The sequence below is a fragment of the Phalacrocorax aristotelis genome, chromosome 2, assembly GCF_949628215.1.
Source record: "Phalacrocorax aristotelis chromosome 2, bGulAri2.1, whole genome shotgun sequence".
In the NCBI taxonomy this organism is placed as follows: domain Eukaryota; kingdom Metazoa; phylum Chordata; class Aves; order Suliformes; family Phalacrocoracidae; genus Phalacrocorax; species Phalacrocorax aristotelis.
The window spans coordinates 1522184-1544524 of record NC_134277.1 but is presented as its reverse complement, the minus strand read 5'-3'; the positions used below and the strand labels follow the sequence as shown (position 1 = coordinate 1544524).

At 44.7% G+C, this 22341-nt stretch overlaps 1 protein-coding gene across 16 annotated transcripts in view; it reads right to left on the bottom strand.

The window, feature by feature from the left end:
- Positions 1-5697: 5697 nt before the first annotated feature.
- SMARCD3 (SWI/SNF related BAF chromatin remodeling complex subunit D3) overlaps positions 5698-22341 on the bottom strand; it is a 107398-nt gene continuing 90754 nt past the window's right edge. For 10 of the 16 annotated variants that reach the window (XM_075082054.1, XM_075082051.1, XM_075082050.1 and 7 more), the window contains 4 exons: positions 15834-15969; positions 13503-13625; positions 10079-10164; positions 5698-9964 (listed from right to left, as the gene is read on the bottom strand). In XM_075082054.1, the coding sequence (XP_074938155.1) occupies positions 9646-9964; positions 10079-10164; positions 13503-13625; positions 15834-15969 (664 nt within the window). In that variant the 3' untranslated portion in view covers positions 5698-9645. Of the gene's footprint in view, positions 9965-10062; positions 10165-13502; positions 13626-15833; positions 15970-22341 lie in introns of all 16 variants that reach the window. The other 6 variants (XM_075082062.1, XM_075082058.1, XM_075082057.1 and 3 more) reach the window with 1 other exon arrangement.

Sequence of the window (22341 nt, the reverse complement as noted above, 5' to 3'; positions counted from 1 at the left end):
CACATAGCCTTGCTCCTGCACTATGGGGCCGTACCATACTGCTGGTGACACATACAGACCCTGCGGAGCATGCTGACAGTCTGACCTGCTGCAGATTACAAAGAGGGATACTTCCTCACCTGGAGAGGCAGGCTTCATCTTGCCTACAGCAAGAGGCATCTGCCAGCTGGATGGCCTTTGATTTCTTTGGCTACACCGTTCTTTGGTCTCTCCAGCTTCAGCCACGGCAGCTCCAGTCCACAGCATGTTCCTTTCACCCTGACACCAGGAGGAGAGTGAGGCTGGGCAGAGACAACCAATGCAAGCAGGGTCAAGTCAATGGCATCCCCAGGGGAGGAACAGACAACTGTGTCCTCAGCACAGCCTCTGGGAGAGGGGAAAAAGTGATGACTGTTACATCATAGATTGCCTGACTGGAGCCTCTCTTTCTGCAGTGGATTCTGGAGAAGCCACCCTTTCCCTGCACCTGCAGGTGCTAATGGCACCTGCATTAAGGGAGAATCCAGCACATTCAAGGCCAGATTGCTGCCTTCACAACAGGGCTTGGGAGTGACCTGGGGCCACAGGACAGGCTTCAGCGGGGTGCTGGAGCTGGGAGCAGCTGCACAGGGCAAGTGGGGCAGTGGGAGGCTCAGGGGAGCTCTGTAAGTTGAGGTGGTGCCCACCTTCTTCCCCTCTTCCCTTCTCTCAGCTCCCGGGTAACTCCCTGGGGCTGCCCTCACTGAGGTTGCCTCCAGCAGACCAGGAACCTGCCGCGTGGGTGGGTTGAAGCTTCCCATCCCACCTCCCCCAGGCAGCCAGCAGGGACGCCCCGCACCCACTGAAAAGGCTCACTCACCTCACTAGTGGCCCCAGCCCCCACCCGCCGCTGGGTCCAGCTTGCCACCATGCTGCTCCCAGGCACTGTGCATGTGTGGGACACCAATGGCATGCCAGAATAGCCAGAGCCAGTGTGCAAACGCTGATGGCAGTACTGCATTTCGGCCACGAGGCGGCAGCAGCAGCAGCAGCGAGCACCCAGTGGGCAGCCCTTGTCCAGCAGTGGCACTGGCGCTGCAGTTCCACGTTCTGCATGCCAAGCGCCTGCCAACACTGTGCACGAGGGGTGGCAGTGACGTTTCCTTACCAGGAAGCAGCAAGAAGCATGGCAGCATCACCTCGCTGGCAGCACAGCATCGCAATGTGTCATGGCTCAGCCCCAGTCGGCAGCTAAACACCACGCAGCCGCTCACTCACTCCTCCCACCCCTGTGGGATGGGGGAGAGACTCGGAAAAGCAAAAGCAAAAAAAAAAGCTTGTGGGTTGAGGTAAGAACAGTTTAATAATTAAAAAGAATTATTATACTAATATTGATTATTATAATAATAACAATAATGATAATATAATAAAAAGGAAATGGGGAAAAGGGGAAAAAACCAAACCCACAAATGATACTACTGCTCACCACCCGCTGACCAATGCTGCTAGTCCCCGAGCCACAGCTGCTGTCTGCCTCCCCCGGCCAGCCCCTCCCAGTTAACCTACTGGGCATGACGTTACATGATATGGAATATCCCTTTGGCCAGATTGAACCACTCTCTTGGCTGTGCCCTCTCCCCTCCCGGCTGCTTGTGCCCCCGGCAGAGCATGGTAAGCTAGAAAAGTCCTTGACTAGTACAAGCACTACCCAGCAACAGCTAAAACATCTGTGTGTTATCAGCGTTGTTTTCATACTAAGTCCAAAGCACAGCACTAGGCCAGCTGCAGTGAAGAAAATTAACTCTATCCCAGCTAAAGCCATGACACAATGCCATTACTGGCAGAGAGCAACGTGGAGCATGGCAGCACCTCTGCGCTTGCACAGTGCCTACCCACAGTACCGTGTTTTGGTTTCCGGGTGGTGGCAGCAAAAGCACAGTTTAGCGTTCCACCGTGCACGTGCAGCACCGCCTTCGATTGTCTGGTGGCTGCAGGGAGATGGGCATCATGCCACCACACGTGCGTGGCACTTGAGCTGCAGTACCGATATTTGGTCACTAAGCAGCAGCAGCGAGCGAGGAGTCGCGCGCCACCGCGCATGTGTGGTGCACGTACTGCAGTACTGACTGTTGCTCGCCGGACGGCAGTAGGGAGCCTCTCGTAATGCCCCAATGCGCATGTGCTGTATTACCGCGTTTTGGTCGCGAGGCGGCAGCAGCGAGCGAGGCAGTGTGCAAAAGTGCATGTGCGTGGCACCACTGCCGCAGTGCCCAGGTTTGGTCGCCGGGTGGCAGTGCGAGCGCGGCGGCGGCTAACAGCGCATGCGCAGTGCTAGATCTGCAGTACCGCATTTCCGTCGCCAGATGATAGCAGCGACGGCAGGAGCATGCGCTCTGGAGGCGCGGCTGCTCTTCTTCCCGGAGAACAGGCGCAGCAGGAAGCCTGCAATAAAACACACGAAACTACATCGCGTGCCACTCCGCGAGGGCCGCGGTGGTAGCAAGGAGTTCACTGCGCCACACGCACCCGAGAGCAACGCGGCTGCCTGGTTGCCAAGCCCGCTAAAACTACAACTCCCGGCGTGCGCTGGCAAACACAGCACGGCCGCCCAGAAGCTGAGTGCCAGAAGACTACGTCTTCCAGCATGCTCTGGGGAAGCAACCTGGCAGTGTGCCAGGACTCGTGCTCCCAGCATGCCGCGGGAAGCAGCCTTTCATGCTGCTACTGCAGCGATATCGAGGTGTCAGTCCCCTTCCCCCCACCCTCCCCCTGCTGACACAGCCGGGAGCCCTGCCAAGCCCTGGCTGCCTGGCTCTGGCTCCAGACTGCCTCTGCCATTTGGCTCCGACATGGCGCCCCTATCGCTCGGTGTCTGGTCCGGTCCTCCCTGGGCTCACACCAGCCCCTCCACGGCCACCCCGGGGCAGGGCAGCCCCACTAACAGCCTGCAGCTACTCTGGCAATACAGCCCTTTTACAGGGAGGGGCTGTCGTCATCAGCCTCGCTGCCCGCACCTGGGGCTCCTCCAGCCCTGGCCCACAGCTGGAGCCCAGCAGGAACAGGGGGCCATCGTCCAACCCCACAGTGCACCACCTCCTCCCCTGGGCTCTGTCACAGCCCCTTGCCTGGTGTAAAGGAAGTGCAAATGCAGCTGGGAGGGCAAAGGAGATGGTGACTGTTTATTCAGTCATGCACATAACAAGCCCCAGCAGCAAGTCTGCTCCAGCGCTAGGGGCCTGCCCCTGGGACACCTTGGCAGTTATTCCTGGAACTGTGCTCATCGCTCCAGTGGGGAACAGACAGTCAGCTGGTCATCTCCTGGGGTGATGGGCTGCTGGGTAGAGGTGGAGGTCACCAAAAATGAGGAGAAGGGTACAGGACACAAGAAGAGAAAAGTGGCAGCCAGCTGGACAGCAGGGGTGTAGCAAGAAAGCATGAGGCAAGGAGAAGGACAGTGAGAGAAAGACAGAAAAGACAGGGGCAAGAAAAAGGACATAGGCACAGCGAGGGGGGGAGGGGTGGGAAGGAAGGAGGACGGAGAGAAAGAAGCAGCACAGACAGAGGAGAGGCAGAAAGAGGGAATGGGAGTAGAACAGAGAAAGAAAAATAAGGACAGGGAGCAGGTTGGAGATGAAGAATAAACCTGGGATGGGCAGCATGACAGAGACTGATTAAAAAAAAGAATAGGGGCAGGAAGCAGGGCAGAGGAATACAGTGAGAAACAATGGCACAGCGAGCAGGGCAGAGCAAGAGAGAATAAAAAAGGAAGAGGAAGCATGAGAGAAACTGGGGGCGAGGAGGAGGACAGCAACAGAGGGAAAGAGGATCAGGGAGCGGAACACTGGACAGAATGTGAAAAAGAGGGGTAGCAAGCAGGACAGAGTGGTAGAGACACAAAAATGACAGAGGGATAGACAGAGACAAGGACAGAGAGCAAGAGATAATGATGGGGAGAAAAAGGCAGGGAGCAGGACAGAGGGTTATAGAGAGAAAAGTAAGATGAGGGAGAAGGGCTGTGGAGCAGAGGCAGAAAGGTACAGGGAAAAGGACAGTGAGATGGAAGAAGAAATAGTGTCAGGGAGCAGGACAAAAGGACACACAGAAAAAGAAGAGGAAGAAGGAAGGATAAAGATAGGGACAGGAAGTGGGACGTACAGAGAGAAAGTAGGATAGAGAACAGGGGAGAGGGATTGAGCAATACACAGAGAGAGACGCAGATTGGGACAAAGAGATGGAGAAAGAACAGTGATGGGCTGGAGTACCTGTTTCTGACAATTTATCACTCCTGATGTCACTTCCACAGCCTCAAAAATGGGACATAGCACAAGACATAGGAATGAGGGAGTGAAAGAAAAGGCACAGTGACCTTTTTAAAACAGAAGCAAAAAGAGAGCACAAAATAGTGATGGGAGAACAGGGTGGGGATGGGGAAGCAGACAGAAAAAGAGAGGCAGAAGAAGCAACAGGAAACTAAAACAAAAAAATATCTGTATCAGCATTCTGGAAAAACAGCTTGCCAGTTGCTGCTCCAAAAGGGGAGGGATAAAATGTATGGGACTGTTGTTACTACAATGATTACAGAATCACAGAATCCCAGAATGGCAGGGGTTGGAAGGCACCCCTAGAGATCATCTTGTCCAACCCCCCCTGCTTGAGCAGGCACACCCAGAGCAGGGGGCACAGGAACATGTCCAGGCGATTGCTGTTAATGCTACTTGCTTTTCCTTCTCTATAAGGAAGTATGCAGAGACTAATTTTCTCAAAGGCAAACTTAACTTTTGTTAATCTCAGCTGCTGACAACCTTCCCCCACAGAACTTTCCCCATGCTAGGTGGAATATCTCTATAGACATTTAGGAATTTTTTTCCAAGTCTGTTTGCTTTCTTCTCAGATAAAGGTTACTACTTCTGCTTTCCCTTTCACTGAGTTGCTGAAGTAATTCTAGGTCTTCCTTTCCTCTTTCACCCTTCTTTCTACTGTTCACCCACCCCATTTCTTTACATCATTCTCTCTTCACAATCTGTTGGGCTAAGAAACCTGAACCCAGAAACAAAGCCCTCTTCACTGAGTTGTTAAATGGCAGCTTGCTCATCTTGACAAAGGTTTCTAATATTGTTGGCTGTATAGTAAGTATCTCTGTTGAAAGGCTGCTTGCTGTTTGCACAGCTTACTCTAGGGTCCTCTGTAGTGAGAGACTAATTTGTGCCAGAGCTTAGCATTAGTGACTAAAGTAAATAAATCCTTAGGCCACATGAATTGTACTTTAACCTTTGTTTTTATCTGGTAGATAGAAAGTAGATGTAAAGCTTTAACTACGCGATATTCTGTAACAAAAGATATGGAAATGTCTCAAGACACAGACAAAAAGGGTGCCTGGAGACTGTGGGAGAAAATCAGATGAAAAGAAGACCCCAGGCTGCAAACAGGATTGGATGAGCATTAGTGCCATCAGGAACTCTAGTGACCTATAGAGACTATAGGATCCAGTAACAACAGGCGGGGTCTCTCCTCACAGACACTCAGTTCAAGCTGTAACTACTATGGTAATTAGAAACATCTAAAGAGCAACAGTTCTCACCTTTGTCAAGTCCATTAAAACCTGTATATGTATGTCCCTGTGTGTGCGTGCGTGTGCACAGAGAAGCGATCAGAAATCCAAGAACTCAGGAACATTATCAGGAGCAGAAAGAAACCAACTGTACCTGTCTTTGTTAAGACACATAACATTAGTGCAAGAGATACAAAGAAACAAAGTATTTATTGTTAAAAGCTTTTCTACGAATCACTCAGCATCATACAATGAAGATATGGTGGCTACAGAGTAGAGGGAGTCTCTCCTGCCTCCCCCACTCTCTCTCCCCCCTCCCGCTTCCTCTCTTCCCCCCGTCCCCGTCCCCATACACATATTTGCTCACTCTCACAAACCCACAGTTGTATTTTTTTAATCGAGTTCCTTTCTTCAATGAGATTGGAGAAGGTGTTTATCATACAGGGTCTGGCAGAACAGATACATCCTATTAAACAACAGAGCAGTTACAGAAAGGAGACCTCTTTCTTCAGGAAAAAAGATCTTTCTTTTCCCCCTCATCTATTTGCACTGCCATTAAAGGGTTCTCAACACAAAAACAGGCCAAAAAACCCTCAATACCTGACTAGCATTTTGGCAAAATTAGGAGCCCTGGGATATGCACCAATATTGATATACGCACTAGTATTTTCACACAGCTTCCACAGGGTAAATTCTATACAATGTGGTGTCTAAAACCTGCCAGCTGAAACAATGTCTGCACTACAACTACCAACCCTGCTAAGTCGAAAAATCGAATCCCTGTTGATAACACTGGAAAATGTTTTGACAATGTGTCTCAAAGTTATTTGCAGAACATTTGGTTCTGCCCTGCATGCCTATTGCCCAGGCTACATACAAGTTGAGACTGGCTCTCTACCACATGCTCTCTACATGTATACATACACACATGCACACAAAATATACTGACTCACATGGACTGTGCTATTTCCAACAGTGTCCTGCACATCACACAATCACAGAATCCCAGGTTGTAAGGGACCTCAGGGATCATCTAGCACAACCTTTCTGGGAAGAGCAGAGTCTAAACAAGATTATTATCCTGTGCTATGTCTTACTGGCAGTTCAGTGGCACCCTGCTCCATCTTTTTATTTCATTTTTCCACTGCTGTATTCCTCTATTCCATAATCAAAAATTTGTGTTCCCTTTAATTTCTAAGAAACGCTTGGTCTGAATCCTGACTTATGGCCAACAGCTCAAAGGACTAAAAAGAGTGTTTCAAACCTGCCATGTCAACACTTCAGCTCCAAGATATAGTTCCCTTCTATTGGCACTCCAGAATTCTGTTTTAATCCTTTCCCAGTTTATGCTATATTTTCTAACAATCTATATTATTATCTATACATTAACTACTTCTATGCACAGAATGGGTTTTTTGTAGTATGGACAGATTTGTATTGTACTGTGGCAGCAACTGAAGACCCCAAAACATCTTGTCATCTTTCATACACACAGACAACCATCCTGAACTTAAAATGAATTTATCATTCACAACCTGCCACAATTACATGCCTGTTCAGTACCGCTGCCTTTCATTTTTGTATGCCCAAGGAGCATTTGGTCCAGTTCCTCCCATATTGCTCCATTATTTCCCTTCAAATATAATTTACCCTTTTTGCAAACAAGCAAGCTCCTGGCTGCACTCCTGGAACAGGGGACAAAATTTCTCTGTGTCTCTTCATTAAAAGGCCTGAACCGCTTCTGAACACAGGAAAAAAGCATCAGAATCTCAAACCCCAGTTTAACCAGAGGAAAGGCACCTGACAACTATTCCCAAGACTTACTGTTGGTGACCAGTCATATTATGTACAGTAGGAATATGGACAGTGGGATATAAGTATTGAGCTTTTGGATTGCCATCTTCAGTGCCAGCTACAGTGGCTGACTTATGCATGTGCTTGCGCATGCACACACGCGCGCATGCACACACACTCTCCAGCATAGCATTGGTGCTTAACATGATTCACCTTCCAGTGACGCCATTGTGACCACGGGGCAGCAACACCACATTAGTTTCATTAATTTGATCCAAAAGAGACTTGGAAACAGACTCATCTAATTCATTCTACATTCTAAAAGCAGGCTGGACTCTATTACGTTGCCAGCTGTGGCACATGACTGAAATGTCTCTATACAAATATTTGCTATGTCAGTGGGAAAGTTCTCAAAAAACAGAATTCCCTGGCAGACATCCTGCAGGCATCTATCCCAGTCCCATGCCCTTCTCACATCCTTGCATATCTTTCTCCACATTTCTTGATCCTGGAGACTGAATGCATCCCCTGAATGTAACTGCTCTGTTTACCACATACAGAAAAGAGTTTTATACACTGGACAGCATGCACACAACTGACACAGCAGCGTAATAAATATGGAAGCACAGTAGCAGATGACCCCCACTGTTTTCCCACATAATGCTTGCTTGTAGTCCAATTAGTGGAGTCCTAAAGTAAATAAGATTTCAAGTCATTCAGTGTCTGGCAGCCTCACAGCCCCTCGCTATACTCAGTTTAAGACTGCAGGACTTCACGTTTTACTGTAAAAAGAGGTTTTGACACAAAAAGAAGTTCCAAATGAAGCCATTCCCAGTACAAGGCCTCAGGCAAAGAGATACAGCTATGCTTTTTCTTACACCAGTGGTTTTGCGTGACAGTACTGCCATCATATGACTGCAATAAAACGTGTATTTTCCAAGACACCTCTGAACACAATGGTCAGAGTAAAAGCTATGGCAATATAAATGTGAAAGCAGAGGTATTAAATAAAGGGGTGGAAGAGAAGACTCTTCTGTGACTGGACGTAAGAAACTTTTAAGTTCAGCTAAGAAAGAAATTAGCAAAGATAGCAGAAGAGAAAAGGACAATACTACAGCAAAATGCATTATTCAGAAGCGCCGCCTCCCTTCTGTACCACATGTGAATTTGATTCTCTTTCCAAGAAAGTGAAAGACAGGAGATGAAAAGGAGTAACCTAGAAGAGGATTCTGAGTGCCACATCATCTGGCAGCTGCTTTTTGGACTAGAAAGCTTGTTGGGCCATTGATTACAAACTATTTTATGCATTACTCACAATGGGGGGGAGGGTTTAATGAAGATGTCCCTGCTTCCAAGTAAATATGGTGTAAATCCCCAGTCTGAATTTGCCATACATTTACAAAGATGGTTTCCAAGGGATACGTTCTCTGTGCTATTTAAGGCTGATAGTGCTTTATAACTCAACAGCATCCTATATAACCAGTACATATCATGTATGAGGGAACTAAATAATTCATAGTAAGAGGCAGTTCACCTATGATCAAAATGTGAGAACAACCCAGGGACTCCATTAACATCTTGAAGTAAAGAGAAAACTGGCACATTATATGAAGTTAAGCTTCTTGGATTCTGCACCAACATAACAATTAGGTAAGTTCTTTTCAGTGCTGAACCCTCCTGGCACACAGAGAAACATTTAAGAAATCTCATATTTTACATATATGCTTATTGTTAATATCTGCTGTGTTCAAGGCAGATATCAGCAAAGCACCACTAAGTTATTTTCATTTTCTCAGAATGCCTCATTTCTTGCTTCGACCTCAGCTTTGCCAACACCACTGATATTAAGGATGCCTAAGAAGCTCTCATCCCAGGGATAATTCTCTTCCTCTCAGTACAGCACATTGATCATACCCATCTAGTGATACGTAATTCAGTCTACCTTTCACTGCAGGGGCAAGGGAAAGAGGAAATATTAGAGTTCGCAGAAGAGATGGGCTGACTATACTTCTTTCTTCCAGAGGGGCTCTTCATTCCAGGAATGAAAATCCTCTTAGTTTGTTCTTTCACATGGTGAGATGGCTTCTTGCACTGCTCCAGCTGTAATAAAAACTCTGTTCAGGAATATAAAGCAGTCCACAGCTATAAGAAAGACTATCTTGTCTAATTCCACAGAATTTATGATTTAAGACTCTTAGGTAACATAGGATGAGAACTGCATTTATTTCTCTAAATCTGAAGTCTCCTATAACACCCATCTCAACATCCCCCATCAATGCCACCCATGATTCTATGCATATCCCATTAGGATTTGCTGTGTAGTGTCTTGAACTTTCTGGTAAAACTTAATGATGCATGTTGATGAATGAACCTTTAATCTTCTTTAACACTGACACTTGTACGGCGCTGTCTTTGGCCTGGAATGGTTTGAGACACCCCCAACGGGCAAGATTTTCAAGGGTCACTCTAAAGCTGGTGTTCTGACTGGTGTGTTGATAGTACATTCTCATCCAGTCAGGAAGCAGGTCCATGTGTAACAGTGAGCTAAGTAACACTGAAAAGTCCACTGGTTTGGTGGTCATGATGCCAATGAGATCTTGTGAGCGGTACTTATGTGTTGCGCACTCCCAGAGATTGTTCCAGTTCCTGCCGGCGCTGCTGGATCTGAAAGAGAACGGGAAACTGTACAGTTCAGCAGATTCAATTGTTCAGTGGCAGGAAGATTCATTTGTAATCCAGCAGTGTGGATAATTCCTTCATACCTTGCAGTAGAAATACCTGCTCACAGCCTCTTGAGACCATGGCTCATGATAAAATTCAGCTCTGCGTTCTTCCTCTGGGTTCCCAACTACATCAGTCATCACCTGTGACAAAAATAAAAACATTTTTCACTATAGCTCTTCTACCACACCGAGAAACATTCAGATTTACCTAGAGTCAAAACTTATCTACAATACTACATTAAAAATGCTCAGGGCTGTTCTGTAAGCCCAAGGCAAACGGATGATGAATGGCATCCATCCAAAACAAGACGGTCACATACAGACTGTGAATTCTGAACAGTTCCTAACCTCTGCTCCTCAGCTGTGCCAATGAATAATTCTAGACACCAGTAGCTGCCCAGGCTAAGTGCCATGATCTCTAGTAACTTAACAGCATGGACAGTTTAGTTCCAGTGCCCAGGAAAAGTTCCCTGGCACTGTATATTTTATTAGCCTATGTATCCAAAGAACATCAGTAGTTGCCCATACACAGGGTAACAGCTTGAAATTGTTAAGGTATTTACATCAGATTGAAGCATAAATCTATACCAGTATTGCCCTCATGTCAAACTGTATCTTACCTTGATTTCAAGGAAAGTTCTGATGGGGAAAGCATTAAGGAAAAATAACGATATTGAAATGAGAGGAACAGAAAACCCTAGTAATTCCAAAATGACCGGCCCTGAGCTGATTTTTCAGTCTCTATGCAACTGCCAAGAAAGCATATTTTAAAAACCAACAAGTTGTTGAAGGAATTAGTGGATGGGACCACCTGGAAAACTGCCCTTAGGGACAAAGCAGCTGAACAGGGCTGACAGCTCTTTAAGGACATTTTTCTTAGAGTGAAGGAACTCCAAATGCCCATGGTTAAGAAACTGGTCAAGAAAGGCAGGAGTCTGGCATGGCTCAGTAAGGTCAAACTAAAGTGCAAGAAGAAAATGCACAGGCAGTGGAACCAGGGACATATATGTTGGGAAGAATATAGGGATGCTGCCCGGATGTGTAGGGATGGGCTCAGGAAAGCTAAGGCACAGCTGGAGCTGAATTTGGCAAGCGATGCGAAGAATAATAATAAGGCCCTTAACAGGTACGTTGGCCAGAAAAGGAAGATTAAAGAAAATGTACACCTCACCCCACAGTAAATAAGACAGGAAAAACTGATGACAACCAATATAGAGAAGGCTAACTTAACAAATTTTTTCCGCCTGAGTTTTCAATGGTAATCTCTCTTCCCACATCTCTCAAGCCCCTGAACCTCAAGGAGGAAAGAAGTCTCACCCATTGTAGGAGAAGGTCAGATTTGAGACCATCTGAGGAACCTGAACACACACAAGTCCATGGGACCCTACGAAATGCATGCCAGGGACTGGCTGATGCAGACACTAAGCCACTGTCCAACACATTTGAAAAGCCACGGCAGTCAGGAGAAGTCCCCAGTGACTGGAAAAAGGGAAACATCACTCCCATTTTTAAAAAGAGTAAAAAGGAGGACCCTGGGAACTACTGACCAGTCAGCCTCACTGTGCCCGGTAAGATTACTCCACAGATCCCCCTGGAAGACATGTACGAACATATGGAAGGCAGAGAGGTGATTAGGAACAGCCAACATGGCTTCACCAAAGGCAAATCATACGTGACTGATCTAGTGGTCTTCTACAATGGAGTGACTGCATTGGTGGATAAGGGCAGAGCAACCGATGTCATCACCTGGGTCAGGGCAATCCTCAGGCTCAATACAGACAAAGGATGAATGGATTAAGAGCAGCCCTGCAGAGAAGGATTTGGGGATACTAGTGGACAAAACATTAGATGTGAGTTGGCAATGTGTGCTTGCAGCCCAGAAAGCCAATCGTATCCTGGGCTGCATCAGAAGCAGCATGGCCAGCAGGTTGAGGGAGGGGACTGTGCCCCTCTGCTCTGCTTTCGTGTGACCCCACCTGGAGTACTGCATCAAGCTCTGGGGTCCACAGCACAAGAAAGACATGGAGCTGTTGAAGCAGGTCTAGAGGAGGTGGTCAGAGGGCTGTAACACCTCTCCTATGAAGAGAAGATGAGAGAGCTGGGGTTGTTCAGCCTGGAGAAGAGAAGGATCCGGGGAGACCTTACTGCAGCCTTTCAATGCCTAAAGGAGGCTTATAAGAAAGATGGAGAGAGAGTTTTTACCAGGACCTGTAGTGACAGGACATGGGGCAATGGTTTTAAACTGAAAGACAGTAGGTTTAGATTAGGTATAAGGAAGACTCTTTTTACAGTGAGGGTGGTGAGACACTGGAACAGACTGTCCAGAGAAGCTGTGGATGCCTCATCCCTGGAAGTGTTCAAGGTCAGGTTGGATGGGGTTTTGAGCAACCTGATATAGTTAGTGCAAGGCATTCCTGCCCACAGCAGGGGTGCTAGACTAGATCATCTTTGAAGGTTCCTTCCAACCCAAATCATTCTATGATTCTATAAAAAAACCCCAAACATCTGATTACTAAGTCTCCAGCATCACAGAATCAAAGGTAAATATAAAATTATTGGCACCTTTTGCAGAGTAGTATTGTGCAATCACAATTCTGGTGCCAGCAGGGCAGAACATTATAGAAAAGGCCCTTATGGGACTGGTTGCCAGTCAGGGACAACACTGAATAACTCTTCTATGTGTGCAGCTAGAAAAGCTCCACAACACCTTAGTTTCTAAGCTCTTCAAGCTAAAGGCTGCTTTATTTAAATATTCATTCAGATGCCTGTTCCCTTCTGAATACAACACAAATAATAATCATAAACTTAGCAGTAGATTTTTGGAAGACTATTGACTACAACCTAGACATATATATTTAAAAGACAACATTATCTTATTAAAATAATTTCATGGATTCATTAATACAACTGGTTTTGAGGTGCCTGAGTTAAAGACACAAAGTGTGAAACTTTATGATGAACAAAGTACTAATTTTTGCTGGCAAACAACTGAACTTTACATTCCATTTCTTGGGTCTCTCAAAGTTAAGCTCAAAAGTAGCTGATATTTTATCTGCCTATTCCTTAAATATGATTAAATTATAAACTAACAAAATGCCCATATTGTGTTATTGTACTATGGGATGCTCCTATAATTATAGCTTTATTAGCTTTAATAAAAGCTATATTAAAGCTTTATATAGATTTAATTTTATGGGGTACACTGACAGCCCTGCACTTTAATCTTACTTTCTGCACTTTAATCTTACTGTCTGACCACAAATTCACCTACCACCCCCATTAAGCACCACTAGTCCACTGGAAGTGGAACACAGGCTAAACTCTTTCCTGCATACTGTCTGCTCTGGGATTGCAGTATTCCACTCATTGTCTTCCACCGATTTTCTATCCTGGATATTTTAGCTATATACTCTATATACATTTAGATAAAATTCTTACATTCTGTTCCACTACTCGTTCTTCTTCAAACCTTAGCTCACCTTAAGATCCCTACTTTGGGACCGGAGAAGATCTTGGATGTATCCTTTGGGATCTTTGGAGAAACTCAGCATGAAATCACGTTGTATTTTTAACTGATTTATGGATTCGATTGTCTCATGAATCTGACAGAAGAAAACAAAGCAAATGTTACTTAATTCCTCCCATGTTCCAGTGACCTTGAGGTCAGCCCCATTAGCATCTTTGTACTTCTTGCAATGTACAAAGGTGACAATTCTACACTGCAGACTTGTGTCCCGTGACTTTTTCTCTTCAAAGAGGGAGTTAACTGCACTCCTGCAATTACATTTTGGTTTCACTTGTACTTCTGCAATACAGATATGTACAGGGTTCTTCTTCACTTCCTCTGTTGAACTGCTGGACGGCATGCTATATACCATACTGAAGAGCTAAGTCATTTCACTGTACAATGTAGTAACTTCCTGGGTATAATCAGCCTTTCTGCCAAGTCTGGGATTTTTCAGGAAAGGTGCTATAGAAATATGTCTTTAAACACTGCCCAATGCAACAGAGCAGTTATTCCCCTGGTTCATCATCATCATATCTTCAATATGCTGCTGTGATGCTTAAAATTTCTGGTGATTGCCTGATCAAGTCCATGTTAAATTAAATCACATAACAGCCATGATTTCTAGACTTTTTCTTATGAGAAAGCCTATTGAAGTCACAATGGCTGCAAAAACAAGAGGAGTGTGCACAATGAGGAATCAGGAATATGGAAGGTTTATGGAAAATTAGTCATACCTTCAGAAATATTATGAAAGAAATTAGCATTAACCAGCAGGGAAGAATGAAGGCTCCTAAGAGAAGTCAAGGCCCTATAATTATCCTGGATAACAAAATCAAGTATGACCGATGGGAGGACAGCAAATGAATCATTTGCACATACACACACAGAAAAGCAAACCTTTGCTACCGTGTTCCTCTAAAATTCTAGTTTGAGATTGTAAACCTGTCTTGCATAATTTCATGTGTACATCTATTTTGCCAAAACAGCTAATGTGGCCAGGCACATGGGAGAAAATAATCTGCCCCGATCTGGCTGTGCCATCAAGGCCACTAGTGTGGGCATAACTATATGGTATGTTAACAGAAGAGAGCTGCTGTCAACTTAAAAATCATTCCTTATTTGGTAAAATGATGTAGCCATGCTGGAGAGAAGTCTGTTGGTATGTACCGAGTTTCCAGCAGAGGACTCTGGCAGCATAACAATAAATGGTACAGATTATAACAATAACAATGCAGCAGTCAATGCCTGTTTACCCATAAGTGATTTCAGTAACTTCGCTAATCACAGCTTGCCCTCTGCTGTAGTAAACGCTCAAAAAAAGAGGTGATACAGACATGGGAAGAGGTTAGCTGGACTGGAAACAGAATAATCCTATGTATGCTGCACGCAAGTCTATACAGGCTGAGAACAAACTGGCTGAGCAGCTGCCGTGCTGAAAAGGACCTTCCTCAAGAACCATAAAACAAAAGATGCTGCAACAGTTACCAGAATCCATAGGATTGCTAGTGTCCAAACCCCCTTTAAAACTGCATCAAGACCAGAGTTTAGCATATTTGTTTGTACTAGAGGTAAACAAACAGAAACTGGGCCTGACTGTACACCACATAAATCATCTCTGGTCCATGATGTCACACCTCTTCTTCCCTTGCTCTGAGAAGCCACTTTTGTTTACCCCTTAACAAGCCAAATCAGCCATTTACACATGTACCAAAAGCTGGCTAACAGTCCTCATGATATGAATCTCTAATACAGCCTGCAGAGCTCACCACTGCTGTAAGACAGATACTATTATTTGAAGTGTGCACAATCCTCTTTCAGTAACACTGAAAACAAGTCTGCCAAACTGCTCCAAGTGATTTTTCTGCCATGCATTTTCCATATTTGCACCTACTGTAGAGAGTTGTTCTGCAACCATGCAGGCACAAAACACATCTGGAGTATGAGCTTCTCTTAGCTTTGTCTTACAGCAATTTAGCAAGGTACCATGACCTCCCAATAAACAGTTACAGTCAAACAGATCAGAAAATTCTTGAATGCCAGGGAACTCATTATACCTCCTGTGAAACTCTGCTTCTATCACCGCAACAACTGTGCCAGGCCGTGGATCAAATCCTAAGCGGGAATGCCATTCACCCCTCTGTATTCCCATTGCATGGGGCTGATTCATCCCTTGAAAGCACATCCAACTGAGAAGTGCCTATCTTGCAACATTACTGTCTTTCTTTGATGTGTGACACCAAACCCACATGAAGGTACATAATGAGTATATATGCCATGTGATAATTGACTCCTGGGCTAGTACCTTGTTGTCCAATGCTGTAATCTCCTGTTGGTTAGCTGTCGAGAGAAGAAAACTACTCATCTGTCCCTTTAATGGGTCTTCAACTTCTACATCTATGTCATAACAAGCCGTCTTCTTCTGATCATTGGGGTCGACACTATGGAGAGTATAACAGAAGATCATGAGAACTACCATAGTGAATTGGAATAAATATCCAGCCAGCCAGAATACACTCTGATGAAGCCTGTTGCAGATGCTGTAAGAAAAGTTTAAGAACAGGTTATCTTTATGTATTTATATATCCTAGTATATCCTCTTATCTTTCATCAGTCAGAATTCAGAGACTTTTGAGCTGGAGGTTTTGTCCAGATCATCAACTTTAATAGCTGCTAATGGACATAGTCTTCATTAAATTGTCTAACACCTTCCTGAGACCTGCTATAACTCTGGCCTCCAAAGCAATCCCCAGTGGTAAATACCATACTGGTATGGTCTGTGCTCGACTGCATCTTTTTTGAGTTAAGGTAAGTAGAACTGTATACTACCATTCTGGATTTGAGCACATAATGACATTTTAGTTGGTTCTCAGTTCCTTCTCTAATAATTCCTAGCACTGTAATTGTTTTGGCAGCTATGCAGCATTGTAATGATTCCCAGCTACTTCTTGAGAGGTAACAGTGAATACTTTGTATTCACACAGTATGAACACTTTGTAAAGTTGCCTGCTGAATTCTTCAAAGAATATAGCCAGTCATGCTGTCCTGTTACAGAAGCTACATTGACTCTTCCCCAATATATCGCATATCTATCAACTCCATTCTCTGCTACAGTTAGTACCAATTGGCTTCCAATGTCCAGATTGGTCCTGGTATGTTTTTGGCATCACGTTAACTATTTACCACCCCTCTGTTACTGAAGGACATTTCAGTAATAGGTAACACACTGTGTAGAATCATTTAGGTTGGAAAAGACCCTCACGACCATCGACTCAAACTGTAAACCAAACATTGCCAAGTCCACCACTAAATCATGTCCCTAAGCACCACGTCTACACGTCTTTTAAATACCTCCAGCGATGGTGACTCAACCACTTCCCTGGGCAGCCTGTTCCAATGCTCGACATTCCTTTCGGTGAAGGAATTTTTTCCTGATATCAAATCTAAACCTCCCCTGGTGCAACTTGAGGCCGCTTCCTCTTGCCCTCTTATTTGTTACTTGGGAAAAGGCACTGACAACCACCTCACTACAAGTTCCTTTCTGGTAGCTGTAGAGAGCAATGAGGTGTGCCCTCAGCCTCCTTTTCTCCAGGCTAAACAACCCCAATTCCCTCAGCTGTTCCTCATAGGACTTGTGCTCTAGACCCTTAACGAGCTTCATTGCCCTTCTCTGGATACGCTCCAGCACCTCAGTGTCTTTCTTGTACTGAGGTGCCCAAAGCTGAACACAGTACTCAAGGTGCAGTCTCGCCAGTGCCAAGGACAAAGGGACAGTGGTTGGTAGTTAAGTAACTTCGTGGAAAGTTCTGCATGAAAAACCATTTACAACTCCTCATTTAGTGTGTGTTAAATTTACTTATTTTTGATACCTTGTTGTGATAAAGTTTTTCAGATACACTCTTTCCACCTGCCCTCCAAAACCCATACTGCACAGGTATGGGTCTCTCCCTAATCTCAAAAGTTAACATTGATTAAAAGAATTAATTTTGATTTTTTTTTTAATCAGACTTTAAGCAGCTGGCTGTCTTCCAAGAACAGTTTTTTAGACCTTATTACTTTCTCAGGTTCAATAGTAGACTTCCTACTTCCAGTATATTTCAACCAATCTTACTATTTTCTTTTTCATCTTTAACAAGCTAAATATAAGTATTATTCTTTGGCTTGCCTTATCCTAAATTTATAGTTAATTTGTTGGGGTTTATACGTAACATTTACTTCATCTTTAGACTAAAGTTTCTTGGCAATAAAACAGTTTTTCAGCCCAGTAGTTGGTAAATCAGACTTCAGTTGTTGCCAGTTGTAATATAAAAATGCTGGCTTCTCAACGTTGTTTTTTAAATATCTAGGTTGTGTGCATCTGCTGTAGGTAGTTAAAAACTGGCTCAGGATCTAATTGAGCTTGTTAGGCTTGGGGGAGCAGAAGAACTTCCATGGATGGACTGGCATTAGGAGTGTTGCAAGCAGGTGGAGGGGGGTGGTCCTTCTCTATACTCAGCAATGGTGAGGCCACACGTGGAGTACTGTGTTCAGTGTCGGGCTTCCCAGAAAAAGGGAGATAATGGAGCTACCAGAGAGTGTTCCATGAAGGTCCATGAAGATGATTAAGGTATTGGAACACCTCACACATGAGGAAGGACTGAGAGATCTGGGACTGTTCAGCCTAGAGAGCAAAAGGTTTTGGGGCAAGAGAACGTATCAATACCCAAAGGGAGGGTTTAAAGAAGATGGAGCCAGGATCTTTTCAGTGGTACCCAGTGACAGGACAAGAGGCAATGGGTGCAAAGGAAAACACAGGAGGCTCAGTCTGAACCACAGGAAACAATTTTTTACTCTAAGGCTGACCAAGCACTGGCACAGGTTTCTCAGAGAGGTTTTGATGTCTTCCATGTTGAAGATGTTCAAAAGCTGTCTGGACACGGTCCTGGCCAACCGGCTACAGGTGGCTCTGCTTGAACAGGGGACGGCATTTGACCAGATGATCTCCAGAGGTTATTTCCAAGTGTTGTCTTTGCCTCAATTTCTCCTTCTACGTCCTGTCCTCAGGCCTCCCAGGTCCCTGAGCCTATGTCAGAGTCAAGAGAGCACAGCTCTTCAGAGGGACCTTGACAGGCCACAGAGCAGGACGGCAGACCAACATTGTAAAGTTCAATGAAAGCAAATACCAAGTTCTGCTCCTGGGATAGAATGATGCCATGGAGTGGTACAGGTGGTCATCAACTGGGTAGAAGGCAGTTTTGCAGGAGAGGACCTGGGGGTCCTCATGGACAACAAGCGGAGAATGAGTCTGTGAGGTAAGCCAGCTGTGACAAGGTTCAACTGCAAAATGGGCTGTATTAGCATAAGCATTGCCATCAAGTCAAGGAAAGAGGCTTTTCCTTGCTATGCCGCACTTGTGAAACTACGTCTGGACTCCTGGGGCACAGGAATAGAAAAACGTGGTGTTCTGGAGTGAGGCCTGCAGAGGACCACCAGAATGTCTGGGGGCTGGAGCACATGCCTACAAAGAGAAGCTGCAACAGCTGGGTTTGTCTAACCTTGAGAAGAGAAGAGGGAAGGGAGACACTGTTGGTGAATGCAACTGCCATGTGGGACGGTGAAGAAAAGACCTTCTCTTGGAGGTGCACAATAATAGGATGAGAAGCAACAGAAACTCACTACAACATGGGCAATTGAGCCAGTATAAGGAACTTTTTTTTTTTAATCATGATGGTAGTCAAAAAGGGGAAATCAAGAGCTAACCTATTTATAATAGGAGAATATTGGAGAGCTATGCTTTGTAGCCTACTTATGTAATGTTAAAAGTGTGTGTGGGGCACAGCTTGCTTCTTTACAGAAATGGGAAATCCCACAGAAGTATCTCCCCATACTTCTGATTTTAGGTGTGCCAGCTGCAGTAAGGAGTACAACTCAAGAAAAGCTCCAGATCCAGCTTGAGCTCAGGTAAGAAGATTTGACTTCTACCAGTTCTAAATTTTGTGCATTTGGTATTGAAGAGACCAGAAACTATTATACACTCTGTATTTTTTAATTGTATCCTGCATTCTTCTTGAGTCTACCTAATATTTAAAATATTTACCAAGATTAGAGGCTTTTTGTTCATTTCTATTTTATTTCCACTTCGACCCCATTGCATTTTTTTGTTTTCTGTTTCAAAAAGGGGGGGTGGTTGTTATCTGAAGGGTGGTTCTAAAAAACTGTTATTTCTAGAATGAGTTTAGAATACTTCACATTTTAGTCTCTGTGCACATACTCTAAAACTAGAATGAATACTCCCACTCTACTCAGTGCTTGTCAGGCTACACCTGGAATACTGTGTACAGTTCTGGTCCCCGCTGTACAAAAAGGATGTGGACGGGCTGGAAGGGGTCCAGAGAAGGGCCACCAGGATGATCAGAGGACTGGGAAGCTGCCATATGAGGATAGGCTGGGAGAGCGGGGTTCGTTCAGCCTTGAGAAAAGGAGGCTCAGAGGGGATCTCATCCCCATGTACCAGTACTTAAGGGGCAGCTACAAAGAAGATGGAGACTCCCTTTTTACATGGAGTCCCATGGAGAGGACAAGGGAGAATGGACACAAGTTGCTCTTGGGGAGATTCTGATTCGACACGAGAGGGAAATTTTTCACATTGAGGACTGCCACCACTGGAATAATCTCCCCAGGGAAGTGGCTGACTCCATGTCCATGTTGGACGCCTTTAGGATTCGTCTGGACAGGGTGCTGGGCCATCTTGTCTAGGCTGGGCTCTTCCTAGAAAGGTTGGACTAGATGATCCCTGAGGTCCCTTCCAACCTGGGATTCTGTGATTCTGTGAATAACTGTGATCTAGTTGAGCTTGTAGAAGGCCTGAGGATTTCTCTGAATTAAGAACACATATATTTAAAATCACTAGTGTTGAAAAATTCCCTGTGGCCGTGTGCTGGTTTTGGCCGGGATAGTGTTAATTTTCTTCATAGCAGCTGGTATGGGGCTATGTTTTGGATTTGTGCTGGAAACAGTGTTGGCAACACTGGGATGTTTTAGGTACTGCTGAGCAGGGCTTGCACAGAGTCAAGGCCTCTTCTGCTCCTCTCCCCACTCCATGAGTGAGTAGGCTGGGGGTGCAGAAGAAGCTGGGAGAGGACACAGCTTGGACAGCTGACCCCAACTGGCCAAAGAGAGATTCCATACACACCATACAATACCACACAGCAATAAACTGGGTGGGGGGGCAGGATGCTGCTCAGGAACTTGCTGGGCATCAGTCAGTTGGTGGTGAGCAATTGTTTTAATCTGCATCACTTGTCTTTCTTGGGTTTTATTTCTCTCTCTCTGTTATTTTCATTTTAATTCCAAATTTTGCAGTTGTTGTTTTTATTATTCTAATATTTTATTTAAATTATTAAACTGTTTTTATCTCAACCCACAAGTTTTCTCACTATTACCCTTCCGATTCTCTTCCCCCATCCCACTGGAGGGGAGTCAGCAAGGATCTGTGTGGTGCTTAGTTGCTGGCTGGGGTTAAACATCAACAAGCAATTGACAAATTGTTTCAGTGGTTGACAACATTCACGCTTAAAATTTGAATGCAGCAGGGCAGGGCTGAGGGTCTGAGAGAGTCTTTTTAAAGCTCAGCTGGACTAGGTTCCTAAGCATCCTGATATAATCTGAACCTGCTTTGAGTTGGGAAGGAGGAACTCTAGATGACCACCAGCAATCCCTTCTACTGTACATTATTCTGTGATTTCATGAATCTAAAAATTACTTACTTCCTTTAAATTCATGCCAGACTTCGAGATTTATTTTAGCTTAGCTTGAGACTGTAAAGACTATTGCAAAGGGGTTCCCTCTTCTCAGGAAATTAATGCTTCCCCTTTCCATGGCATTTTGTCAGTGCAGTGTAATGCTGTCAAGTACTGTATGGTGCACACGGTGTATCAGAGAATGCTACTACACACAAGGTCCCTCTCTTCAGCTTGCATGTAACAGAAAACACCTGCCTCCAGAACCTCTTTGCCCTCTCTCTGCCCCTGGAAACATAACCATCACTTCCATGTCATTTTTCTCCAAGACAATGACTATATATCTCTGAAGACCTCAGCTTTTTCTGGTCCATCAACCAGGTCACTGAGTTGTCTTCAATGACAGTATATACACAGCTATCAACATGCATGGTAGTCAAGCTGCTTTTTGATTACTCTGGTTAATATATTCAAATTAATCAAAAAGCAAATTTTACTTTGATAGCCTATGTACTATTTAAACTTATCACATATGCTACAAATTTGAAATAAAGATCCCAATTTTAAGCATATTCAGAAATATTTGTTGTCAATATTCTGTAGGAAATCAAATCACTACACTCAATTAACAATAACGTTTAAACAGCCAGCATCAGAGTTTTGACCAAGACCACAAACGAACTTGGGAAAGACCGAAATATCTTAACAGCAAGGTTGCAATTCCCAAAAGTTTCTTTATCCCCCGCCCCCAACTGTCACTTAAATATGGAATGTGCTGGAAGTGCCCTAGATAGCTGAAAGTTGTATTTCATCTACTATGGCAGAAATACATCTGTTTTGACAAAGATGCCGTAAGCTCACTATCTTGGTCACAATGGCCTTCTCTGAACCTAGGCATTCTTTATTGTGAATCTCTTGAGATCTCTTGACTAGTTGGCATTCTTAGAATAAGACTAACACCCAAACAGCTGACCCAATCCCAACAAAGCATGCATGGACTGGCCACTGTATTTGAAACTGCAACAGTGTTGTAAATTCTACATAACAACTCAGTGATTAGAATGATTGCCCATAATGTATAATATCTTACTTCAA